Raw genomic sequence first — 25,526 nt, 5'->3', positions numbered from 1 at the left:
TGTAGTGACTTTTTAGCTTCCTCTTCATTCTTACGAATCTCCTAGTGATTAGAATGCTAAGACTGCTCTCCTTCTTTATAATCAAAACCTCAAGAGAGATTACGATAGTGTTTAGTGAAATAATATCAATTGTTTTTCCTTGTTGATGCTAGACCTCTTTGTAAGAGTGGTGAAATAAAATATATACTTTGTTTCTATCTTGTTTAAGAGAATAAGTGAGAAAGTGTGAGAGAGATATTAGTATTAATCATACATTGTAAAGTGAGTTAGCGGCTGAAGGGTATTTAACAACTACCTCCACCCGGTTTGCCACCAATAGGGTATATGCCGGTCCGATCCCCAATCAAACGACATCGACAGGAGGAAAAACTCCATCAATTGACGGAAGTGCTTCTGTGAGGTGCATGGGATTGACACACACCACCACCACCACTACCTCTTGGAAACAAGTGTTCAACCTATAGAGATATTGGCACTACAGAGAGTATATAGAGTATGTCAAATCATAGATTACCACATCTTGCTTGGAATGTTGGATGTAAACTACAAAACAATCAAAAGCATAAAATTCTCTCATCTAGTTGGGTAGCTGACATCAAAAAATGGTACAAAAGATGGGGATGTGGAAGATATCTTAGAGCTTTCAAGTGATGCTATGAAATACGTAGTTATTGAGGAAAGATTAATGGAACCACTAAGGAAGAAGTGGAAAGATGTCAAAAGGACAAAATTAGGATATTACATTACCTTACATCATTTCTAGCATTAGTATTAACTCTTGCAAAGACCTAATACTCTTTCCCACTTGATCACACAACCTAGTAGAGAGGTAGGGCTAGTAAGTTATGCATTATGGCATCAAAATCAACCAAACATAAAGGCATGTAAGGTATGCAAGGAAGGGCTAGTAGAGGATGAGTATCACTTGTATTATAGTACAATTCGTGAAAGCTATGATGATATATTAAGAGGCAGTGATGACTTGAGTGTTGCACTAAAGAGAACACCTAGAAGGTTGGCTAATATCTGTATGCCTTATTCACACATCAAAACTTGGTGCTTTGAAGTACGAATATCCCTTCTTAGTAAGGCGACACACAAATTTCTTTGAGCCATAAGGCAATGAATTGTTTGAATCCATGGAAGTTTTGGGAATCTTTTTAGATGAGGTAACATTGTGAGGCGTACTCAGTTCATGCAGCCATTCAGGGCTATTGGATAAGGCTAAAATTGTATTTAGAAAAATAATTCAGATGTATGAAGTTTCTCCAAGTTTGGACATAATATTTGTATGTTGATGATCAAATTTCTAATGGTTTAACTCCAAGGGGTGGTCGGTTGAGTAAAGGTGTGATTCCAAAAAATGATGCCTTGTTTGTTTTACGAAGAATTAGAATATCATTGAAATTTTTATTACTTCCAAAGCAAAAATTCCTTTTCAACTTCTTCAAAAATCACATAATTACGTTCTGATTTCTTAGCTTACAATATATTTCACAGAATATTCTGAAGCACTTCTTTGGATCCCAAAATTTGCATTATTGTCCGATTTCACGGCTGTAAAAGAGATCCAAAGTTTTCCCCGGAATACGGCGTAAAAGCTCCCTAGGGAAAATCCTTAGAAGAGTCCAAGCAAGGTCAAGTGATTGGAAGATATCCCGAGTGTCATATGCTCCTTGTGTTACAAACTTGCGCTCAAACTTCTCCAAGAACTCCAGATATAGCTATTATCAAAAGAAACAAAATTTTAAAAATGTACAAATCGCATTGACAGAGGAAGAAAATATCTTTCAAAAAATTTGTGCAAAGTTTATTTAAGAAGCAATATTTTTATTCATTTGTTTACCAGATCTTCTGATGATAAAGCTTCCTCTCCCACCACAGCTTTCATTGCTTGCACATCCTTCCCAATGGCATAGTTTGCATAAAGCTGGAAAAAAATAAAATGGTCTTAATAAGCATACTGAATTATATGAAACTAAACATGATAGCATCTATATTGGCACAATTAAACATTAGACACCAAGTTATGAGGAGCCCTGCATGAAGAAACAATTTCACTAGCTTTCCAGACGATGTTCACAATGAACTACAAACCTGGTTAGAAACATCAGAATGGTCCCTTCTTGTCATTCCTTCACCAATAGCACTCTGTCAAAACATATACAAACTAGTTAGACCTTGTATAGGCATTTCTGAATCCTGAAAGCAAAGTCTTCTCGCTACGTACTTTCATCAAACGAGAGAGTGATGGAAGAACGTTGATAGGTGGATAGATCTGGAAAAAGAAACTTCTATTTAAGTAAATGGGTTATTACTAAAAATTAAGTTATAATCAGTTTATTTCATCTTGCCTGTCTGTTGTGGAGCTGTCGATCAATGTAAATTTGACCTTCTGTTATATATCCAGTCAAATCAGGGATAGGATGAGTTATATCTGTAACGGATCGGCATTAGCAAAATGTCATCATTTCTTATTTAGTGAATATAGAATAGAAGTATCTATTACCATCATTTGGCATAGTTAAAATTGGTATCTGTGTTATTGACCCCTTCCTTCCTTCGATTCTTCCTGCACGCTCATATATTGTTGCTAAATCAGTATACATATAGCCAGGGTATCCACGCCGTCCAGGCACTTCTTCACGCGCCGCAGATACCTACATAGTAAATGAATCAATAGTAAACAAGAAGAGTCCTGAAATGAATGCATGATAAGGTAGCAATGTACCTCACGCAAAGCATCAGCATAAGAACTCATATCTGTGAGGATAACCAGAACATGCTTCCCACAGTCATAAGCTAGATATTCTGCTGTTGTGAGTGCAATTCGAGGCGTAATAATGCGCTCAATTGTCGGATCATTAGCCTGAACACCATTAATGTATAAAGCTCTAGTCTCAAGCCACTAATGTCCTTTAGCACCAATGGTTAAAATACCAAACTTTTGGATGGGACATATATATGTTCTAATATGATTGCTGCAACTAGCATATTATAAATAATAAACAAGATATATGACATAAATTAATATGCAACAAATATGGATGCCACCAAAAACCCACTGACACAAAGGTATGCCATACCAGATTCAAAAATAAAGTAACACGTTCCATGGATCCATTCTCTTCGAAGTCCCTCTTAAAGAATTGGGCAGTTTCCATGTTTACACCCATGGCAGCAAACACAATAGCAAAGTTATCCTCTTGACTATTCTGTAGAAAAATGAGTAGCTTTAGACAATGGTTGACTAATTAATCTATAGATTTTGCAACTATAGTGAACCTTTTTTATACCCCCTGGTGGTCTACAGCATGCTCAAGCCTTTTCACAAGGCCCGCTTGTCGGCAAATTTGAGCTGCAATCTCATTATGAGGTAAACCTGCTGCTGAAAAAAGGGGAATTTTCTGGCCACGAGCAATGGAATTCATGACATCAATCGTGGAAATACCAGTCTGGATCATTTCTTCTGGGTATGTTCGCTCACTGGGATTGATGGAACTACCTGCATGTGCAGTGGACTCAATATACCAGTTCTACCTATCTCAGAACATATTGTTGGAAATTCTTCCTCATTTCATAAATTCCCAATCAGTATCCCTTATTAACATATTTGAAGCGCTTACAGGACAATACGCTGAACTCAGCACAAATGCCACAAATATACCCAATGAGATTTTTTCCCACATCTAAATTGTATTAGAATAGAGATATGCAAAAGGACATATGGAGCGAGATATATTAAGATTAGTATTTGCTGATACTATAAATTTAGAAGTCTAGCCTTGATAATAAGTGAGGGCTCACCTAGCACTTGAGGCATTTGTGTCAAACCTAAACATAATTTTGGAGATCAGATGTGGACACATTAGGCTTTATCTTACAACAGATACAGTATTTAAGGGATAACAGTACAAGAGTTGACCCTCCAAGTCCTACGTTACCTCCTTATTTACTTGGGGTTGGAGGGATAAAACTACTCCAGCCAACTGGCCATTCACTTTAAAGTGTACTATTCATAACAATCAGATCCTATCCGCGTCAACTCTCCTTCAATCAGCATCCCAATTTCTTCTAGAAGCTTTCTTACCCATTCTTGCAGTTCTACATCCCAAACCAAATGCTTTGAGAATCAAGTGTACATAGTTGGTCTGAGTTACAAACATCTCCCTTTCCATTTGGTACAACTCTAGCTCCAACGAGAAGAGTAATAATTCTATATCCATCATCTTGAATTGAACCCCAGTCTCTGCTTGACCTGATCCTGGTCAGCTTTGGTGCTCGCCATGACGACCAGATTGTCCACACACAGCACAAGGATCACCATTTTCTCACCTGTTTTGACCAAGACTGCAGCATTCTGTTGGCTATCTCCTAAAGTCATTTGTTGTGAGGAATCCAAAAATCCTTGTTCTTTAGTTCATATGAGGCTTTTCACAAACACATGATCTTGGTTTTTGAATATGGTAGATGAAAACCAGGTGGCTACGGAACAAACACCTCTTCCTTAAGAAATACATTTAGAAAGTTGAATTAACATCCATCAGTTAAGCTGGTCAATTCTACAGCACGGACACAGTGACGACTGCTCGGATCATCCCAAGACTTAACAGTTAGAACAAATGATTCCTCAAAACCCTTCTATTCTTCTGTCTATACCTCTTCTCTGTGAGATTTGCTTTGTATTTATCCACTGACTTATCAGCCTTGTACTTCATTTCTAACCCATTGGGTTTCAATTATCTTAATGTCTAGTACATCCACATAAGTCTTCAGTCTGGTTGTCAGATATACTCACTAGCTCAAACTCCATGATCAGTTTCTGAGTATTATCCTGCATTGGCTCCTACCCAGAGCTCAGTTCCTTGATATCTTCAAGGATCACCATCATAAGTGCTCAGCTCTTTGATCTATACAATCTTCAGGTCATATTCCTTCTTCACCATCTCATGCCACTATGTAGACCCACCAATATCCTTAGCCTTTCCTTTGAGGAAGTACACCCACATCATCCTACGGCAATCATCTACCAAACTTACAGATTACTGCACCATGCAAGAGTGTGGTGGGCCAAATTGCCACCAAACTCCTGTGCTATATAAATGAAATACCTGAGTTCATAGGTAAGCATAGGGCATGGTGGACAAGAAGCATCATTCGCTAGTATTCAAGTAGGTCCATCGCTAAACGTCGGTGATATTGAACATATCTCATTTCTAACTCATAAGAGAGACTACAATAGTAAATGGATGCACATTGCGATCTCTATATTAGTAGGGGACTAATGAACCGACTTGAAGAAACCCAAGGTCAAGACTTTTAACAGCTCACGATGAGTTGTGAAATCTAAACCACTAATATATTTTCATGACCTTACACCTATAGCATTTATAGTGATTTGCAATGTTAACTAAGTTTCTTGTGTTTCTAATATTTCACCGGAAATAACCCAATTCATTGATACGCATGCAGGGTGGTGGTAGGGAAGCATCATTCGCTAGTATTCCAGTAAGATGTTTGCTGTAAGTTGATGATATTGGACATGGTTCTCACATCTTACTGATGATTTCTATTCTTGAACAGGACGAAGTAATCAAAATGGGGAAACCAACGTCATGAATGTTAACCAGTGTATTGTGGATCTACTATGACCTTGTACAGTTTCATGATTGTACACCTCTATAGCATTGATAGTAGTTTGCATTTTTAATATGTCCTCTACCATAGTAGTTCGCATTTTAATATTTTACCATCTCTATTCACAATAGAATCATCTAAAACCAGTAAATCATAAGGAATAAAAATAACTATGTAGTCCAAGCAAACATTCCACAGACATCTGGATGTGTAAGAGGGTTGTTTTCAAGGCATATGCAATCTCCACAAATGTCACAATGAAGCATATCAATTCTCAACTTGAATCAAAACCTTGGTTTACAAATCATTCAAATTTCGAGTAGTTATAACCACAAGCTTCATTCATCTCACAAATGGTAAGCAAGAAAGAGAAATAAAAAATATAAAACTATACAAGACTAAAATAAGTAAGGTAAGTAATGTACTTATCATACTTCATCTTAATTTTCTATTCTAATTCCTCCATAACAACGTATCTATGGTGCATACCTGAAATATCCAAGTATGCTTCAGGCAAAATTGGTGGACCATTATCAATTGGTTTTCCTGAGCCATTGAAGATACGCCCAAGCATATCCAAAGAGACTGGTGTTTTTAAAACCTGATTCTTTCAAAAATAAGTCATGAAATATACAGGGGTAAAAAAGCATAAACTTCTATTATTGGAATTTCAATGCCAATGCAGACCTCCCCAGTAAATTGTATAACCGTGTGCTTATTATCAATGCCTGCTGTCCCTTCAAATACCTGAAAAAGCAAGCAATTGCAATGTTTCAACTTCCAAGCAACCTATACTCTTCATCGCAGAGAACGGATCTTTTCTCACTCACTTGCACTACAGCTCTTTCCCCATCAACCTCGAGAATTTGTCCTCTCCGTGTTGTACCATCAGAGAGTGTCAGATTGACAATTTCTTGATATTTTGGCCCCTTTGAAAACAAAAAACAGTTATCAAACAAGAATGGATACTGGTATCCAAATCCTCTATAGCACAGGACAGTAATTTGCAATTCTCTACCATGTAAGTTGATATGATACCTTTCTTGGATCATATGAAATATATCAATGACCTTATGAAGGTAATTTTGGAATTTTCTACCACGTAATGTGTCATTAGATTTGTCACCTTGTAGTTCAAGTTTACTCCTAACATAACGTCTTTCTTGAATTATATGAATTACTGCAATCATCACAGATAGGAAAGTTTGCTAGCATGAAATTAATATGATTCCCAATATGAAATTTTTCTTGGATTAAATGATAGATTATGTTTACATCAAGTAGATAGCATTGTCATCAGAAGTGCAAACTTGCAAATTTCGACAATGCATTTAATAATGATCCTAATCTGATCCCTTTATTGGATTATATGAAGATAAAATGCTAAGTTTACTTTGATAATAAGTCAAGCTAACAATGTTAAGCTGCAAGCACATCAATCGATAAATTGCAACCAAAACAAAAAATAATATACAGCTCACCTTAACTTTGTCAAGAATGACAAGTGGGCCAGCGACTCCTGATACTGTTCTATACTCTGTTTTAATAAGATGAGAACAAATGCATTATAAATACAATGAAATAATAAGGGAAGAAAGAACTAATTATAGCCACCCTGTATTTATAAGATAAGAAGAAATGGATTTTACAATACTCTATCTATATTGATAAATGAGAAAAAAAAATGTCGATTACAGGAGGGAACGGAATGCATGAGTTTGCATGAAAAATTGGATTAACTCGTATTCACCAATAAGCATCTTTACATTCCAGAACTTCTATTTGAACAATGAAATTGTAAGTGCCAAAAAGAAATATATACTAACAAATAAAGAATATTTTATGACGTAAATAGAAGAAAATATACCAAGCAAAGGTTGGCACTCATAATCCTCTGATAAATTCCCTTTAGCAACCATTTTGAATGATCCTTTTCTCAGTAGATCTTCAAAGGAACTGATGCGATTTTATTTTATATTTAGAGCAGCAACAAACATGACAGGTGCATGAGATCAAATAGAATGATTCTTTCAATCCAAGAAAAGGATAGAAACTTGGAGGCACTTGAGAAGGGTCTTGTCTGTGCAGAGAGAAAGACACATACCTGCTAAGATCCCTGATCCCTCTGCAATATCTGAAGTCAAGAGCAGAAGACAATGTGTGTATGTATGTATCAGAAATTCTGTATGTTGCTCTGTTTGTTTTCTGTTTCTTTTAATTTTCTATTTTTGCTGACCCATGCTCCCGGGTTCAAATCTTGTATGAACTCATCTCATCTATATGTACATATCTCATTCCATTGAACTCTAGTGGTAACTCATGTTTTTACAAACCCGTGCTCCGAGGCTCTCGAAATCTCCTATTTCAATTTTTGAACTACGTTTCCGTGTGCACCAGACTTTGGGTTGCATGCATGACATTTTTTATCTCTGCCATACCACACATTGAACCGAACGATTGATGAGGCAAACTAACTAACTGTTGTCTATAAATTAGCCATTCAAGGGGCAATATTTCAATTGACGATCCATGAACGATAACAAATTGGTTTGCCGATCACATTGATGTGAATAAATGAGATTTACGTTGTAGACATATGGATTAAGGGGGGGGCATCTCTTGCTCCATGGGTAGGAGTGTTGCACGCTAGCAACCATATGTGTCAGAGGATATTGGTTGAGTTGATTCGTCATTGCTTTTTGTGTTTTAGTTTGTCTTTTGTGTGTTATTCCAATAGAGGAGAGTAGAAGTAGGTGATAATTGTAGGTGCAAAATTCCTTCGCAAATAGTTTGGAAAACATTTTGAATGAGGAGTTTTCCATGGTGGTTATAAGTTCTATGTGTGTGGGAAATTAGAGTCCACTGAGCCTTTATTTGGCAACCCTATAATAAGGGGCCTTTGTTAGAGGCTATTTATGTATGTGTGCATTGAGCCTTATTTTATCAACGTACTTTTCCAACAATTTTGATTACTTTCATGTAGACACCGCGAAAAGGAATGTGAAGTGGCAAGTATCCCAGGTAGATCAAATGCCACCTCCTCACTAAATAATGTCAATTTTCTATAATCTTCTCGTATGTTTTCTCCACTAGGCAAACATTTGGACTATGCCTCTTTTCCAATATATCAACATAGTTTCGAGTTGAGAAACATAAAAACTTGTATGCATTGACACTTGTAAGTCGGTCCGCTTATTAAAATTCTCCTATCTTCATCGAATTCCAATATATTAATGCATTGTTGTGGTTTTAGCATAGGAATGGGAAGCATTTCATTGCCTCTCTTATGCCAAATCATTCCAAGATGTTTGTTTAAGGTGCACCTGCTGGCCAGGGGGAATAACATAAATATTGCACGTGTTATTTTGCAATAAATTAGTTGTGGTTCTACCTTCAATTAAAGAACATGGAAGTAGATTAATTTGATGTACGTTACCAAATTGTTGTAAAATCAAAGGTGTTTGTTTAGTACACTCCACTTCACAACATGCTTCAAGTCGTGTTCTTTTGTAGTATGTTTGAGTATTGAACATACAATCTTGTCTAAATAAAATGTGATAGTAGTATGAGAAGGCAATGGCGAGTTTGTTTGCACATGGTATGCTTGCCCATGAATTTGGAACAAGTTTGAATCATGCATTGTTGAATGAGAAAGAGACATTGTGTTTTGTGATGGTATGTTATCAATATACATTTGAGGGAATGTTCTACTAGAGCAATGTTTATTGGGAGATGAGTTGTTCTTTACAAGTCTCCAAGATTACAATATTCAAGATGCATCCATTTCCCTCCTTGCACCCATGCATGTTTTTTTCCTTCTATTCCCCACAATCCAAGAAACATAGTAGAATGGCCACAAGATTATCCTAATAGAAGTATATATAATTTGAACAAACCATTAAGACAATCATTTGGAAGCTTTGGAGTGCAATATGGTAGGTGTCATGTGGATGGATCGTAAGTTGACACTTAGGGTTCTATGAGAGGGCAACAATATGGGGCATCTCGAGGGGTCAAACCATCCCAATATTGGATGCAGACTTACACGCTTAAAATGATGAGATTCCCAAGAGACCAGACCAACCATCAAAGATTGGAAAAGCCAACACTTGGGAATTACCAACTCATACGAGAGTCGCTACCATGGCAAACAAACCGAGGGACATTGATGGACCGAGTCAAGACTAGACCTTCAAATTAGTGTTGGGCAAAAGCTCCACACACACACACACAAGGCACATTGAGCTGCGAGCATGTCCACACATACACATACACATTTATTTATTTATTTAAATTTCCCATGAAAATATCCTTTCATTAGTTATAACTTATAAACAATTATTACAAGAATGTTGACCTACCGTCAAGCCTCCCTTGATATGTTGCCCTCTTCCATGGGTTCCCATCCCTAAAGGATAGATAGCATCAACACTCTACCACTCAATAACCTAGTTATGTAATTGGTGGTGCTAGGCATCATATCGATCTTGTGTTTTGTAGTGTGAGAAAAGGGCCCTTGTTCGAATAGGTGATAAAATTGAGGCATTGCAACATTGCAACATCTATCTCACCTTTAAATTCATCATACCGCCCTTTCAATGTATGCACCATATGCATCCAGGTACACTTTCCACATGATGAATAGTAGTATTATCAAACACCTTAGAACATCTAACAATCCAAATAAACCACATTGTGGTGGTGCATAGCAGCTCCCATACATCTTGCATTGCCTTTAACATATAAGGAATTTCCATATAACTTCATTGCACCACCCTTATCCTTCCTCTTTGAATTCTAATGATCGTATCATTTGGACATGCTTCATATGACCACATCCCCCAGGAAAAACCGCCATCCCTAGACATAAAGGTTAGAATTCGGAACACTCTTCTCCAAACTTGTCGTGCAACATGACATTCTCACAAGCAATGTTTCAATGTCTCCGTCTGGCAACCACAATAGATGCATGCAATCGGTCCACCTGATTGTTGCAACCATTGGTCGATCAGTAATGCTCTATGTATTACTAGCCATCGGAAGACATTTATTTTCATATCTTGTTTCCTTGCCCATAATGTCCTCCAAAACTTTGCTAAAAAATCGGATGTGACCCCTTGATGGGTCCAAAATTGACTAGCCAATACACATACACATACACATATACCATGGCAAACAAACCGAGGGTCATTGATGGACCGAGTCCAGACCAGACCTTCAAATTAGTGTTGGGCAAAAGCTCCACACAAACACTGACGCACAAAAGGCACTTTGAGCATGTCCACACATACACGCATACACATACACATACACATACACATACACATACACATACACATGCATACACATACACATAGATGCAGGATTCTTGCATACCAAGGCATACTGTTTGTTTGTATGTATAGCTACAGAACAGAGTAGGAGCAGAGAAGAGCTTGAATCTGCGCCTTTTCGACGCCGCCAAGCCCAGGTTTATTCTTCCCCCTCCTTCCATAGCCATGACTAGACCTGATGTCGACGTCCCCGCGAAAGGTGGCTTCAGCTTTGATCTATGCATTCGCAATGCTATGCTTGAGAAGAAAGGTGTCCAGACCAAATTCTTGAAGACGGGAACCACCATTGTTGGCCTTATCTACAAGGTAAATCTCTGATTTTGGTTGGATTTCGTTTTCCTCCCGTCGTCAAGGTGCTTTCTCCTTTTTATGCACATCGCAAGACTTCCTGTCCAAACCCAGCCCCTTGGTATTTCATAACATGAATGGACTTTTAAAAAGGGATTTCGGTGTGCTTTTGTTTAGTCATCGATGCAAACTTCGTGATGTTGGATGAGAACCGTAAAGGTACACAGGGATACAAATTCTTTGCACTTTTGCCTACCCCCCTTAAACACAGAGGATACAAACTTAATGGTATAAGATGTGGTGAAGTGCATTGAATCCCACAGGATCTGGTTCAGTAGCTCATAACAAATGTTGGATCTCAAATATTTGAGATGGGGTACATTCCACCAAAATCCTTGTTTCATCATCTTTCAGAGAAGTCCAGGTCTTGTAAAACTAATTCCACTTCCAAGTTATTCTTGCTGCGGTAACTGTTTACTGAGATGATAGAAAATACAAGGTTATGGGCTTACAAACATATAGAGGAGGAAGACAATGCATATATAGGAACCACAACCTTTACAAGGGTAAGGAACCAAGATGGGGGCGAGGATGGGGACAATGATAAACCCTAATCTAGGAATTTGCGGGAAGCAAGGACCAGTTATATATGATCTTATTGAATATACTAAGGAATGGAGAGTTCAGTATAAACTTTGTTCAAGCATTGGAATTGAATCCCAGATTAGAAACTGGCATAAGACAGGTCCCCTCTGAGCCCACAATTGATCTCATAGATGGCAATGAAATTAAGTAGTGCTTGTATTCAAGCAACTGTTCTGGTAAATATCCTATAGGGTACTTGTCAACTATCTTTCCATCCTTGAGTATTTTTGCACTCATCCAAAAGAGAGGCAAAAGTTAATTTTGAGCTTATCAAATGGAAGAGAGTTAACCTTCTATATTTAACTATCAGCATCTTTCATTTTTCTGTGCAGAGTTCTTTCCACCGTAGATTTAGAAAATAAGTCTTGCATTAATCATGAAGATCTCTGTGATTGAAATCTCAATGCTTAAAGCTTATCACTTTTCGTTTTCTGTGGTGGATGCTTTTACTAGTATGTCCTTGCATAGCATGTAAGTTTTCATTGCAATTGTTTTTTTTTCTTAATTTAAAATGCTGTTTTTGGGATGTGCTGCTTGAAGGATGGTGTCATTTTAGGAGCAGACACTAGAGCAACTGAAGGACCCATTGTAGCTGACAAGAATTGTGAGAAAATACATAAATTAGCTCCGAACATCTATTGTTGTGGAGCTGGTACAGCTGCAGACACAGAAAATGTGACTGGTATTAATTCCTTCAACATTTCATTCCTATGCTTTGTGGTAAATATGGATTGCCTAGTGATGCATTCAATTATGTTGCAATTGCTTGCATTAGATAATGGCATATATACACATATATATCCACAAGGTGCATGCATAGTACATGCTCTTACAGGGATCTTTTCTTTGGAGAATATTAAAGTGCGCAGACATTCATGATATCTTATACACTCTTACAGACATGGTAAGCTCCCAATTAGAGCTACATCGATATGCAACAGGTCGTGAATCAAGAGTTGTTACTGCACTTACACTACTGAAGTCCCACCTATTCAGGTTACTCAAAGTATATATTTTTTCTTTGAACACGAAATATATTCCAGATATCATAGACTTATTCATCTTATGCAGGTATCAAGGTCATGTGAGTGCCGCTTTAGTTCTTGGCGGTTATGATACAACTGGACCTCACTTGCATACTGTAAGCTGTGTTTCTAAATCTTATTTGGGTTGGTCACTTAATATTTTCTCACTTAATATTATCACTTCTTGGTCAAATATCTGTAGGTTTATCCCCATGGCTCTACTGATACTCTCCCATTTGCAACAATGGGGTCTGGATCCTTAGCTGCAATGGCAATGTTTGAATCGAGATACAAGGAAGACATGACGGTGTGTTCCAACATCAAGTCTCGAATGCTGTTGCAAAATAGCATAGTTGTCTCTAGCTGGTAAGCTAACCATGATTTTATAATGAGTGCAGAAGGATGAAGGGATGGCACTTGTAGCTGCTGCTATTTGTTCTGGTATTTTCAATGATTTGGGCAGTGGGAGTAATGTGGATCTATGCATAATCACCAAGGCATGTGTTACCTTATTTGTAATGGTTTCAGAAATGACAAGTATGGGTTGCTAAATGTGAGTAATGCATCATATGATAGGGAAAACTGGAATATTTGAGGAATTATCAACAGCCTAATCCTCGGAGTTATGTCAGTAAACGAGGATATTCTTTTGCTATTGGACATACAGGTGTGTGTTGTCCTCCCTCATTTTCGTTTAAACAGCATATTGTACGGTGGTTATCATATGTATTGGATAACATCTTAACTGTATCTTTATCTACCCAATATCCAAGGGGATAAACTTTTCCCAATGAAACCGCAGCGATAATGTTTTTTTTACTTGTTGCTTATTTGTGATCGACTTATTTTGATGCTTTTTTTGGGTGATTACAGCTGTGCTTTCAACCAAAGTGGTTCCGTTAGGACAGAAAGTTACAATTGTGGAAGGAGATGCCATGGAAGAATAGGGGCCTGAGGCCATAAAAGTTGGATTAATATGCTGACTAATTCATAGAACAGAAACCATGTCGGTTTTATCGGCACTTATTATACCTTTGCAGATATCAGACAATCTTTAAATATTTGAAACTGAGTTCAAGTGTTGTTTTTGTTAATTTTCAGTGTGTGTTTTCTATCTCATATGGTGCTAGTTTAAATCATTTATATGATCTTTGTTAAGGGATAACGAAACATTGGTGGTCTCCAAAAGTGTTTGTGAAAACATTGGCAATATGTTTCAAACATAAGTTGTGAATGTTTGAAATAAAACAGCTTGTAGTTTTAGTATTGCAGAAAAAACAATTAACTTGTTTAATTCCCATGGTATGGAATGGATGATTCGAGTTGAGGTTTGAAGTGGATTGTCATTTCCACACTTCTTACTGAATCTTACATACCCTTCGACCTATGTTGTTATTCCTGTTTAAGCATGATACAAGGCAGGGTAAAATTAGGTGCACAATGGGAGAGTGTGGGAACCATCAAACACAAGAGAAAGATTCTAGGAACCAATGTTCATGTTAGATCTTAGTGACAAGTGTAAATTTGATATGATTTATAAGAGGCCATTTCTTTCTTCAATGTTTGTGATTCAGTTTCTTGAAAAGAACAGCTTTTAGGTCAATAGAGTTTGGAGTTCTTTGATTACTTGCACACAAGTGAAAATAAAATATGGTTGTACCGGATTTTTTTTCATGATATAAGGTGAGGATTTAAACTAATGGTTGTTGGTATTTTGGTGGTTGAGAAACATCTCGTGGTCTCCTTGAGCAATTAGTAACAAGAACTTTGAATTATTTACCCTTTGCGCATTCCCTTTAAATTACACGCTCACATAATCATACTTTAATTGTTGAGACGGTTACTGTGAAGTATGGTGATCATACATAAAAGCTATTAAACACCAAAGTGCACCAAAGTGCACCAATGTCATCACATTTCCAATTTGTTGTTGAGGTGACCTAATAAAATAGTTTGTCCATTGATGCTAGAAATGCGATCTCCATGGCTATTGATATATCTATACAAATACACTTCTTCCATTCAAATAGCAAGATAATAGTTTTCGCACTTTCCACTTTCATTGTCGTAAGATTTGTATTTTGTGTAAGTAAATGAAGCAAGTTTTTTGTGTGGCTTGAGGAATGGCAACATTATGAAATTTGATAGGAAGGAACTGAAAATCGAGAAGGAGATTCTGCGAAATGACTGGCATTAGACAATGAAGAAGAAGCGTATGGTTTCACATGTTAATGGCGGGCACACGTATAAACCCGAGAACCCGAGGTAGAAGAATTTAGCGCGATTGCAAGGTTTTAGACTTATATGTACAAACACGAGAACAACAAAAAGCTTGGGTGTTGTGAAGACTCAAAAGAGTGAAATGACCGGCATCAGACAATGAAGAAGAAGCGTATGGTTTCACATGTTAATGGCGGGCACACGTATAAACCCGAGAACCCGAGGTAGAAGAATTTAGCGCGATCGCAAGGTTATAGACTTATGTGTACAAACACGAGAACAACAAAAAGCTTGGGTGTTGTGAAGACTCAAAAGAGCACTCGGGTATAAATACATAAACCAAAGATATGATTAAAATGGGAGCTTTTGTCCGGACAAGTGTGAAACGAAATCTCGGCTGTTGTCCAAAAAGCACACAGTCTCTCTCTCTCTCTAGCTCCTTCTGCGTTTTCCTTTGTTCCAGGCCCCGGATTAGGGTTTAGGTTTTAGGGTTTTGTCTCGTTCCTTAGCCTTCTCTCTGATTACTTCACAACGCCCTTCTTCCAGATATGGTAAGAACACTTTTCCTTTTCCTTCTCCTTCTCCGATCCGCCGTGTTTTTCAGGGTTTCCTTGTTGTTCTGTTTCTCTCCGATCTAAACTCCTCGTACTGTTTTTTCCCCCTCCTGCAGGGAGATTCACCTAGGCGCGGCAGGTAAGGACCCGTTTCTGCGCTGAGATTCATGTGAAGAACGTTTTTTAATTTTACCTTCATCGGTTATGACTGAATTTTGAGTTTGGCCCAGATACTCTGAATCGCCTTCACCGAGAGTGTCAAGGTATTTGCAGTCGAGGAGCCCTCCCAGACACAGGTCGAGAAGCCCGGCAAGGAGGTAATCCTCGAGTTAACAAGTACAAATTTCTGCTTTTACGCTTCAGTTTCTTTGTAGATGTTTGTACTTTTATGCGTGCCAAAAAATTCTCAAGGAGGTAAGAATGGGCCAATTTCAGCTTTTGTGCTAAGGTTTGCTTAATTTTGAAGTGTTCAATTTCTCTCTCTCTCTCTCTCTCTCTCTCTCTCTCTCTATCCTTCATTAAACTTCTCTTTGCTATTGGTTTCTAGTTGAATATATTTCTTTCACGGCTGCCCAATTCTGGTTTTGGTGTCATTATCAATCTCTGTTATTTTGACTCATTTTCTGTATGTGTATTGTTGTGGTACATGGCATAGAAAATTGTCGGAGATGGGAAATTTTATTCCCATCTATTACTTATCATCACTATAATAGAAAAAAGAACAAGGGATGGTCAACATTTCGAAAGGATTTTGAAGTTTACTGGCAAATTGCAACCCTCAGGGTTTTCATTGAACTTCTAGGAAGTTTATAATAAGACTCAGAAAATGCATTGATGAGGCTGAGTAGTAATTGATGTATCTTCAGGGAGAATGGCAGGGAGAACGGGGCCAGTGACGAGGCTAATAATCCTGGTAACAACTTGTATGTCACTGGCCTTTCAACAAGGGTAACAGAGAGAGACTTGGAAGATCATTTTACTCGAGAAGGGAAGGTGAAGATTGGTTTAACTCATAAACTGGTGCATGAATGGTTTTTTTTTTGTATTGCATTCTTTACTCAGGTTCCATTTTTACAGGTCACTGAGTGTCGATTGGTTGTTGACCCTCGGACTCACGAGTCTCGAGGTTTTGGCTTTGTAACCATGGCCTCTACTGAAGATGCAGAGAGATGTATAAAGTACTTGAATCGATCTACCTTGGAGGGACGAATCATTACTGTAGAGAAGGTAACCACGAGTCTTTGCTATGTGGTGCAGAAATAAGCAAGGTTACTTGGGCATGCATTAGGTGTTGATTGTATCTGCTGTAATTTCTCACTTCAGTTTGCTAATTCCTATTGCTGTGTCTTTGGAACGGCTTGATCACATTCAGAAAATAAAGTGCCTTCAAGTCCTCCTCCAACAACATCAAAATTCCCTCCCAAAATATATTTTATCTGTACCAGTTCGTAAGGCACCAACAAGAAAATCTGCCTGAGCAATCTTTCACTTAACAAATACACACTCTCAAGCTCCTTTGATTTAGAGGGTATCAGTGCTTGGCTCTGCTTCGGCATTTAAGCTCTATCAGCAAACAACATCAACTTGAGACTTGTAGAGATTAAGCTTTCCATTAAGAAGGATTGCTGAACCAAATTCGGCAACAGCCTTAACTTCTGAAATTCAAGTCATCTTTCCTCTTTTCTCTCTTTTAAGAGTGCCTTTATCGAATGCAAATTTTGCGTTGCGAACAATGAATAGTTGGTAAGAGTGCTACAGATCACTAGTTAATTAAGCTAGATGCAATAGTGACCCACAGTGAATATCCCAGGCATGCACTAGAGATGGCCTGTTTCTTAGTATGAACTTTTATCTAGTAATGCCTGATAATTATAGTATCGCTTATTAATCACTTTGTATCAAACCAAACCCGTTCTCCCATTCTTAACACGTAAGGTTGCTAACTGTGGTTCATGACACAGGCTAAAAGAAAGAGAGCAAGAACACCTACTCCTGGAGCTTATCTTGGTGCACGAGGTATGTGTGGTGTACCTTCTCGTGGTTCATCTGCATTGTATATAGTTTAAGTGTCAAGTTCATATATTATAACAACTTGCTCTGCTCTTTTGAAACAACGGAACATTAACAAAGATCAATGCGTTTTGGCATGTTAGCTTTTTCAAAGAAATATAGGATCTCTATGCTGTAATGTTTTGGTTGTAGTAAGGGGACTTAATGTAAGATTTTGGAAACTTCGTGGTAATGCGATAAAAATACCCAACATGGCAACAAGGTAGGGGTATTTCAAAGGTAGCAATTGTGGCCATGTAAGGCTGGTGATCCATTTGAATTGCAATCATCCTGAGTAATGTTTGCTGGTCTCTATGCTATCCTTGAAATCATTTTTTACTTGTTCTGCAGCTGCTTTGCGTGGCAACACAAGAAGTTACGGACGCAGTGATGATCGTGATAGATATAGGCATTCCCCTCGATATTCTCCATATCGAGCTAGTAGAGAGTGTGATTGGGAATATAGTCGTGAACGATCACCTAGATATTCACACAGGGGTCATTATGGGCGTGATAGGTCTCCGCAATACTCGCCTTATCGACGCTAACTTCAGCGAAAGGCATTGGTTGGATGTATACAGATCTGACAAAAGTCTCTGAATATGAGTTGTGTTTCCAACTAAAATTGAATTAACATTTAATTCTGGAAGATACATCCATGAAGATAGTTTTGGTTATCTTTAGGTTCCTTCCACTTTGATCTCTTTTCCGTCTTGATTTGCTATTTGTTCTATTAAGATCTGAACTTTGACGTGTACAGTAAAGCTTTGTAAACAGTAAAATTGGGTTGTAGTTTTCCAGTTCTAAAATTAAAAGTGTTCTTGTAGCTCTTTTGCAGTGCATACTCAAATTCTGCTGATGTTTAGCCCTGATTATCTAATGGTTGTGATCAAGTTTTTCTTTGTTAATTTGACCTCTGGTCATTTATATGACTCTTTTTAACTAGCGATTTTATGGTATGCTTGTGACTGTATTTTATGTCATGTTTGAATTATCTTTCATCTTGTAAATCAATATAGTAAACTTTCTTCCCATTGGGTAGGGTTAGATACAAATTCCTTCCCTTTCTCGTGAATTGGAAAATGCTGTTTTATTTTGAATATGGTTTTAATTGTATATGAGTTATAATCAAACCAATGTGGTTTCTTTCATAGTTAATCTTTTGTGCTGTATGCTCTTGGAGGCTTGTAATAGCTACAATAACATGGAATGCTAATCATCATCAATTGCAAATATGCATTTTCATGTGAAATATAAATTATCTCAATTTCTCAGTGCTGGCATTAGATGGTTTGGTAGGTAGAATGTGGTTATAATGCAACATCAGATGTTTCTGCGTGTCGTTAAAGAACCCATTTTCTTGTTCCCAGGAATTGTGCCTTGCCAATTTCCTAGTGAAACAAATATTTTTCTCCATAATGGTGATCATGCTTGGGTTTGAAACATTCTTTTGTTTGCTGCATGTGTTTAGTATATAAGATAATAAAATCCTTTTCTATGAATTTGTGGAGTGTGAATAGTGACCATGTACGCAATTGACAAATGCTTGGGAGCTTAGAAGGCATTCTTTTCAAAAGTGTGGAGATCAATATTGAACTAAAGAAACATGGGTGATCGACGGGATTGAGCTTGGCATTATGGATCCCCATTCGATCGCCTTTTATCCACTTTTGGCTACATTTGACCCCTATGCAACTAGGCCCCTTGAGTGTATTAACTTCTTCAAATACTTTAGTAAACTTTTGTTGTTGTTGCGACATTTGTGAATAACTTCGACACCCAATTTGTAAACTACATTTGTTAGGTGATGTGTCTAGTCTAGGGCTTGTACCACTAGGAAGATGTGTTAAAACCGAGTGCACTTCATCCTTAATCAATTCCACGTCCAGTTCATTAAGGAAGGGGATTGTGCACAATACATACATCTAAACATATCATAAAACTTTGATGTGATCTAATCACCTCATCAGTCATATAAACAATTGTGGGGTTAATCCACACACACACACACACACACACACACCTTCAAGTAATTAATACATGTAACATAATGCTATTGTTGTAGCCAAATCCATTATAAAGTCACAATGTTGGTTTTCGGCAACAGAAGCTCAGACAGACCATGTATTTTGAATTTGAAATTTGAAATTTGAGAGAGAGAGAGAGAGAGAGAGAGAGAGAGAGAGAGAGAGAGATGCCGAGCTTCCTCGCTCTGCAGTGTTACAAATGCTCCATGATGCAGGTAATTCTTCGTCTTCGTCTTCTTCTTCTTTTGTATGCAGTTTCTCTGGTATGGTTGATTTGCTTGCAGCTTTGTAAATTGTGGTAAGAATTTTGGTAGAATCTTGTGAAATACTAATAGGTGATAATACCTGAGTCGTTATCTCTGTCTCTCTGTCTCTCTCTCAGGTGAAACATGAGAAGAAATCCAGCAACAAGTGGATCTGCGCCGTTTGCAATGAGAAACAGTCTGTCCGAAATGTCTTCGCTTCCTCCACTGCCGCAAAGGATGTCCGGATCTTCGTTCAAGAATTCAACCTCTCCCGTCACAGCACTTCTATAAAGGATCAATCTTCCATGGACAACCACTCTCACGCTTACACAGAGGTACGAGAAGGAGGAGGAGGAGAAGAAGTTTCAGCACTCGTAGAAGTACCGTCCACAGATTGGTATGGTAAAGATCAATTAAGATGCTTGAATGTGCAGAGAAATATCTCATCTGAACGTGATCCTGGGAGGAAAGAGAGCAGATGGAATGGATACATGACACCTCAGGTTTGATATTTTGTGGTCTTTTTGCTCATCTCGATTTCCGTTTTGCTTCTGCTTCTGATTGTGAGGATAATTAAATTAACAGAGAAATATCTCGTGTGATGGGTTGGAAAGCTCAAAATCTGCAAGGAATAAAAGCAAATGGGAAGAATTCTTGACTCCGGAGGTTCGATATACCTCACAAATATCGTTTTTTGGTCTTCTTTCCTGTTTTGTTGCTACTGTTTCTAAGTGTCTAAAGCCTAGAAAATTAAGAATTTTAAGGAGTTCCATTTTAATCAGAGAAACAATTATTTGACTCAGTTTCCCATTTCATATTTGAATTAATCTGGATTTTAGTTTTGCCACTTTCTAATAGAGAAAATGAAGAGAACTTAGATTATTGGGATTTCTCTGTTTTGTTGAAAGTCCTAGTGACAGAATAATTTTGGAGTTCCATTACATACATAGCTAAATGCAGAGACTTACACCAGGGAACACAATTACTTGATTCATCTGGTTTCTCTTTGAGTCTGTGATCATGATTAATCATCATCATTATCTTGATTTCAGTTGTGCTGTTGCAGCCAAATATTCAGACTCTAAGTGATGGAGGGACTCAGAGAATATTAGAATTTCAGATCCTTGTGGAACCTTTTGTGAGTAATTTTGAAACCTTCGTTACACACCCCAATGCAAGCCTGACAGGGGAAATTTGCATGGGAAGCTATAAACTGTTTAGATACTTTAATAAAAGTCTTTAGTTAGAACTTGGATGAGCTGCATCCCTAACACAGACAGATATTTGCAGTAGAATCTATGATAGGTTTTCAGATAATTGGGAAAGTCTCCATCAAAGAATAATTTTGGAGGCACTTCCCTTCAGCCTCATAGCTCATAGAAAACAAATTGTATCAGAATTCTAGATGACATGAGGGTTTCAGATCCTTAGGAAACCTGCTGTTGATAGCCTTTGTGAAATAATGATTTAGACAATGATGCAAACTTGGTTCAGAGTCTGTTAACCACTTGTTGTGGGATTGCCATTATTTCCAAAGAATCCATTTTGGTAAGTATTTTTGGATATTTGGCCTCATTTCCAGGGCTTCCTTGCAGTACATCCAATTTTTAAATTGGGTAGGTTTTTGAGGATTATGGACACCATGGATATCATGCAACAACACAATTTTCCATTAACCTGTTTTCCATGAATTCTGTTTCTTCATTGTATGATCATCTCTGCTTGATGATATTGCAATTGACGAATTTCAAATTTTCTTTCACTTCTTTCAAGCATAGTTTTGTATATTAGTATTTTTTTGTGAGTTTTCACCTCGACTTTATGTTTCCTACCAGTGATATAAAGCATTACTAAAAGAAAAGGAAAAATCATTTAGCAGTCCTCAAACCAGAATGTTTTCAGATCCTTGGAATACTTCAGAACATATATTCACGAAAAATATACCAGTGGCATTGTTCTAATAAGTTATTTTCTTGGAAAATGCTTGCAGGGAAATGAAATGCCTGAGGTATCAGAAAATGCATCAGAGTATAACAAGAAATTCATGAGTTTGTTTCCTGATGCAAAGAATGCCAAGTTTGTAACGATCTTTCCAGACGCAAAAAACCTCAAACGGAAAAACATGAATGAAAAGTCTCCTAATAAATTCAGGGCCCAAAATTCTCATAAATTAACAAGGAACAAGTCAGAAATTTACAAGGAGAACTGTTCTCAGTTTGGAATGAATAAAAAAACATTATACTCGAAGATGCAAAGAAATGATGATGTGCAAATTCTACAAGCTAAGATCTGGCCAAGTGAAAATCATCTTGAAGAGGTTAAAATGGAGAGGAATTCAGCATTAGAGTCTCCAAGGCCAAAGCGTAATGTGATGGAGAAACCAATTTCGAAATGGGCAGCTTTTTTGGACTCCGAGGAGATGATGGTAAACCAAGCAAATATAGAAAATCCAAAAGAAGCACAAGTTGTCTCAAAGTGGGAAAAATATATGATCTCAGATCATGTGGATAGAAGGCCAAATACCATCCGGGATCACGATTTACTTGTTGAATCAGTAAATTCTGATGATGAAACTTTTGATATGTCTGAGAGGATACATAAGAAGGCTAGTGTTTGGTCACTAAAAACTTCTTCTAAGAATTTGCAGTGCTTTGATAGCGTAATAACAACTCATCTTGATGATCTAATGGATGTAATTGCATTTTCTACCGATAGTGAAGAGGTGCATGCTTCTCTTTTGTGATATATATTTTGTAAATGTATCAATTTCCCTTGATTAACTAATGTAGCTTCATGTATCAAACTCTAGCTTGTTACCTTACGCAAATTGCATTGCCCCTTCTTGCACCACCCCAACATAACTACTAATTTACATGTTGTAGGCTTGATCTTATTGTGAGACACACATTAGGTTGGAAATTGAAGCTGTGAAACCTTACCTAATCTAGGGAATATGTGCCCTATTTTGTCCAACTCTTTGTTCTTGATTGGGTTGCCATCTTACGACAAGTAAAGTGTTTTGGATGATGTGGCAAACATGAAATTTGATGTGAACAACATTTTGTTGTTGTTGATGTTGCGTGATTAGATTCCTAGGTAGACTACATACTCATCCAAATCATTGTTTCCTATACCTTAACATTGACCCCTTGCTTATCCACACAATTCCTTTTTGAATTGTAGTTAGGGAAATAGAAGGAAAGATTTGGAGAATCCTAAGGAAAGGTCAAGAAATGGAAGGGGTATTTTGTAATTCAGTCAACAAAAGGGCTTTCATTTTGGCATTGTTGCTATGGAGTTATAAAGTTTTTGGGTTTCTATTTGCCAAGGTAAAAATATTTATTATTGCATTCATTGTATTTGGTTATGCTTCATTTACTATATATGATATACAAATTATGCTCAAAATCACTTTGAGCAAGGGGATACAAATAACTACCTTTGTGCATATAATTTACCACAAGATGTAATTGGAACGCACATTCACTTACAACGTATATGTTACGTCCCAAAATCAAGATTACACAAGGACATGTGAATGGAAACAAGTATAGGACTCAAATGCTCTTATATTATGTTCACTAAAAATATTACAACAGTCCCAAAATTGGGACATAACCAAAAATTGAGTTAAGTTGGGATGAATGGGGACGAGTCGGGACAACTCCAAAATTGATTGAGGAAGAGAACACCACCACATTCCTTGGAGCAAAATATGGGAATATGGGAATTTGAGAATGAGGAATGATCCTCCACACCATTTCTTTATATAGGGTCATATCTAGACGTTGGGGCAACTATTGGTAGCTAGTCGTTGGGACTAGCTGATGGAACTGTCTCAATTTTGTTTGGGATTGTTTGAGCAATGAGTGCACCACAATATTGGCATACAAACACCAAACTTCATCTTCCCTAATTGTGAGCAAGTTGAATGAGAGCAAAGCTCTATCTCTTACGCATGTGCTTGTCGAACACCAAACTATCAGAATCTAAAATTTTCCAACAAAAGTTTTATTATATTTCATTGTGTGATGCATTATTAATGTGTGCAACATAATGTGAAACTAAAACCCATTGATGTTTGCTTAGATGAATGTCAAGGGAAACAAAAATATGTTCCACGAGAAATGGATAGATGCACTAGTTTTAGAACCAACTAATGTCATGCCTTGTTTCTATTTGGTTTTCTTGACCTATCTGTTACCCGTTCCTTTGGGTGAACACCTTCGATAGACCTGCGGCTATCGGTATCCAAGGGCGTGGTATGTGAAGGCTCATAATAGAGGCGTCGTGAGGGAGAAAACGATCAGAGATAAAACACTAGCGAGATCTTGTTAAGCGTGGGCGGCGCTGAAATCATAAGTATGAGCCAAAGCACAGATACATGGAGCAAAATGGGCACAAATCAGATATATTACTACAACACCAAAAGGATTACAGAACACGGCCTACGGCCGGTGCCATTACAGGATTATCTAGTTACGATCGACTAAGCTAGTGCTTCCGCCTATATTTTTTCTCTCTCTCTCTGAGGTGCTCGACCTTGTTTAAATAACGTTTCCCCTAATACACAGCCGAGCCCGTAATACTCTGACTCGGCGCTCGTTGGCGTTCTTTCCTACTCGGTTACACTACCGCCGTTTGCTAATTTCCTAATTTTTACATTTCTGTCCTTTGGACAACACCTGGCACGCCCGTGGGATAGGACCTTGTCCGTCGGACCGACGACTTACAAAATACTAACAACATTACAAAAATTGCCTTTTAGGCGTGATCCTCCTTTCGTTCCTCTTCTAAGATGTCGAGGATGTTTTCGAGGTCCGGGGTGGTGGCAGGGTGGTCTGGTTGGATTGTCGGTGCGGGGGGTTGAGTTTGGTCCGGGGGTGTCATATCCTCTCGGGCGTCCGTCTCAGGTGCGACTGATTCTTCTGGTGGTGGTGTGGGTTCGAGGGCGCTGCCCTCTACTTTGACTGGATCTGGTACTGTGTGGGCGTCCTCGGGAGGTCTGTTGGCCGGGGCGAGTTCCTCCTGTGCCATGTCTGTGATCTCCTCGCTGGGAGGTTCTTCCTTCTGCTCTGTGGCCGTTGGAGGGCTGGTCGGGATGGCTACGAGTCGTTCTCGTTCGAAGGCTTCTGCTTCTAGGCAAAACAACATCTGATCGTCATTGAAGTCCTCTAGTATTTGCTTGATTGCCGCGATGTGAGATTTTGCCAAGGACTGGTAATCCTCGGTTAAATCTGAACGAAGGTTTTGTATGCTGGCTTCGTCCATTTTGTAAAAGCCGCGGCCCTCCTTCCGTCGGTTCTCGGCGTCGGCGCGTAAAATATGCAATTCGGCAGCTTGGGCTGCCCATTCCTCTCCTGCGCAACTTAATGTTTCCTCGACCTTTTTGGTGAGGTGTTGGCACTGTTTCTCGATCAGTATTCTGATGCATGTCTCATCCATGCCGGGCTGTGCTCGGACGACTGCCAATTCCTCTTTTAAGCTGTTGACCTCGGCCTAA

At 38.1% G+C, this 25,526-nt stretch overlaps 4 protein-coding genes across 5 annotated transcripts; 3 read left to right on the top strand and 1 right to left on the bottom strand.

Moving 5' to 3' along the window:
- Window positions 1-1,390: 1,390 nt before the first annotated feature.
- On the bottom strand, window positions 1,391-7,813 carry LOC147864806 (V-type proton ATPase subunit B 2-like). Its single transcript, XM_087318969.1, has 15 exons — window positions 7,742-7,813; window positions 7,505-7,593; window positions 7,119-7,174; window positions 6,468-6,566; window positions 6,325-6,384; window positions 6,127-6,238; window positions 3,297-3,505; window positions 3,087-3,215; window positions 2,732-2,869; window positions 2,510-2,660; window positions 2,355-2,437; window positions 2,231-2,278; window positions 2,098-2,151; window positions 1,847-1,930; window positions 1,391-1,724 (listed from the first exon to the last, which is right to left on the bottom strand). Exons 2-15 carry the CDS (start codon window positions 7,554-7,556, stop codon window positions 1,539-1,541), a joined length of 1,461 nt encoding a protein of 486 aa, XP_087175095.1. The 5' UTR covers window positions 7,557-7,593; window positions 7,742-7,813; the 3' UTR covers window positions 1,391-1,538.
- A 3,205-nt stretch (window positions 7,814-11,018) lies between these two features.
- LOC147864805 (proteasome subunit beta type-7-B-like) lies at window positions 11,019-14,045 on the top strand. Its single transcript, XM_087318968.1, has 8 exons — window positions 11,019-11,276; window positions 12,444-12,585; window positions 12,803-12,899; window positions 12,975-13,044; window positions 13,131-13,235; window positions 13,327-13,425; window positions 13,505-13,595; window positions 13,802-14,045. The coding sequence occupies exons 1-8, from the start codon at window positions 11,136-11,138 to the stop codon at window positions 13,873-13,875; spliced, it is 819 nt and encodes a 272-aa protein (XP_087175094.1). The 5' UTR covers window positions 11,019-11,135; the 3' UTR covers window positions 13,876-14,045.
- Window positions 14,046-15,566: 1,521 nt separating this feature from the next.
- Window positions 15,567-18,546, top strand: LOC147864804 (serine/arginine-rich splicing factor SR45a-like). 2 transcript variants are annotated; one of them, XM_087318967.1, is made up of 7 exons: window positions 15,567-15,699; window positions 15,819-15,841; window positions 15,933-16,019; window positions 16,581-16,695; window positions 16,780-16,929; window positions 17,664-17,718; window positions 18,103-18,546. In XM_087318967.1, the coding sequence occupies exons 1-7, from the start codon at window positions 15,697-15,699 to the stop codon at window positions 18,297-18,299; spliced, it is 630 nt and encodes a 209-aa protein (XP_087175093.1). In that variant the 5' UTR covers window positions 15,567-15,696; the 3' UTR covers window positions 18,300-18,546. The 2 variants fall into 2 exon arrangements, with proteins under 2 accessions (XP_087175093.1, XP_087175092.1); XM_087318966.1 differs by having other exon boundaries at window positions 16,569-16,695.
- Window positions 18,547-19,867: 1,321 nt separating this feature from the next.
- Window positions 19,868-22,766, top strand: LOC147864803 (uncharacterized). Its single transcript, XM_087318579.1, has 4 exons — window positions 19,868-19,993; window positions 20,161-20,526; window positions 20,609-20,689; window positions 22,014-22,766. Exons 1-4 carry the CDS (start codon window positions 19,946-19,948, stop codon window positions 22,764-22,766), a joined length of 1,248 nt encoding a protein of 415 aa, XP_087174705.1. The 5' UTR covers window positions 19,868-19,945.
- The last annotated feature ends 2,760 nt before the right edge of the window (window positions 22,767-25,526 follow it).

The sequence above is a fragment of the Azolla caroliniana genome, unplaced genomic scaffold (assembly GCF_043228905.1).
Source record: "Azolla caroliniana isolate FFs.n. ecotype wild unplaced genomic scaffold, voAzoCaro1.0.p SCAF_4, whole genome shotgun sequence".
In the NCBI taxonomy this organism is placed as follows: Eukaryota; Viridiplantae; Streptophyta; class Polypodiopsida; order Salviniales; family Salviniaceae; genus Azolla; species Azolla caroliniana.
This window is presented reverse-complemented; position numbering and strand designations above follow the sequence as displayed.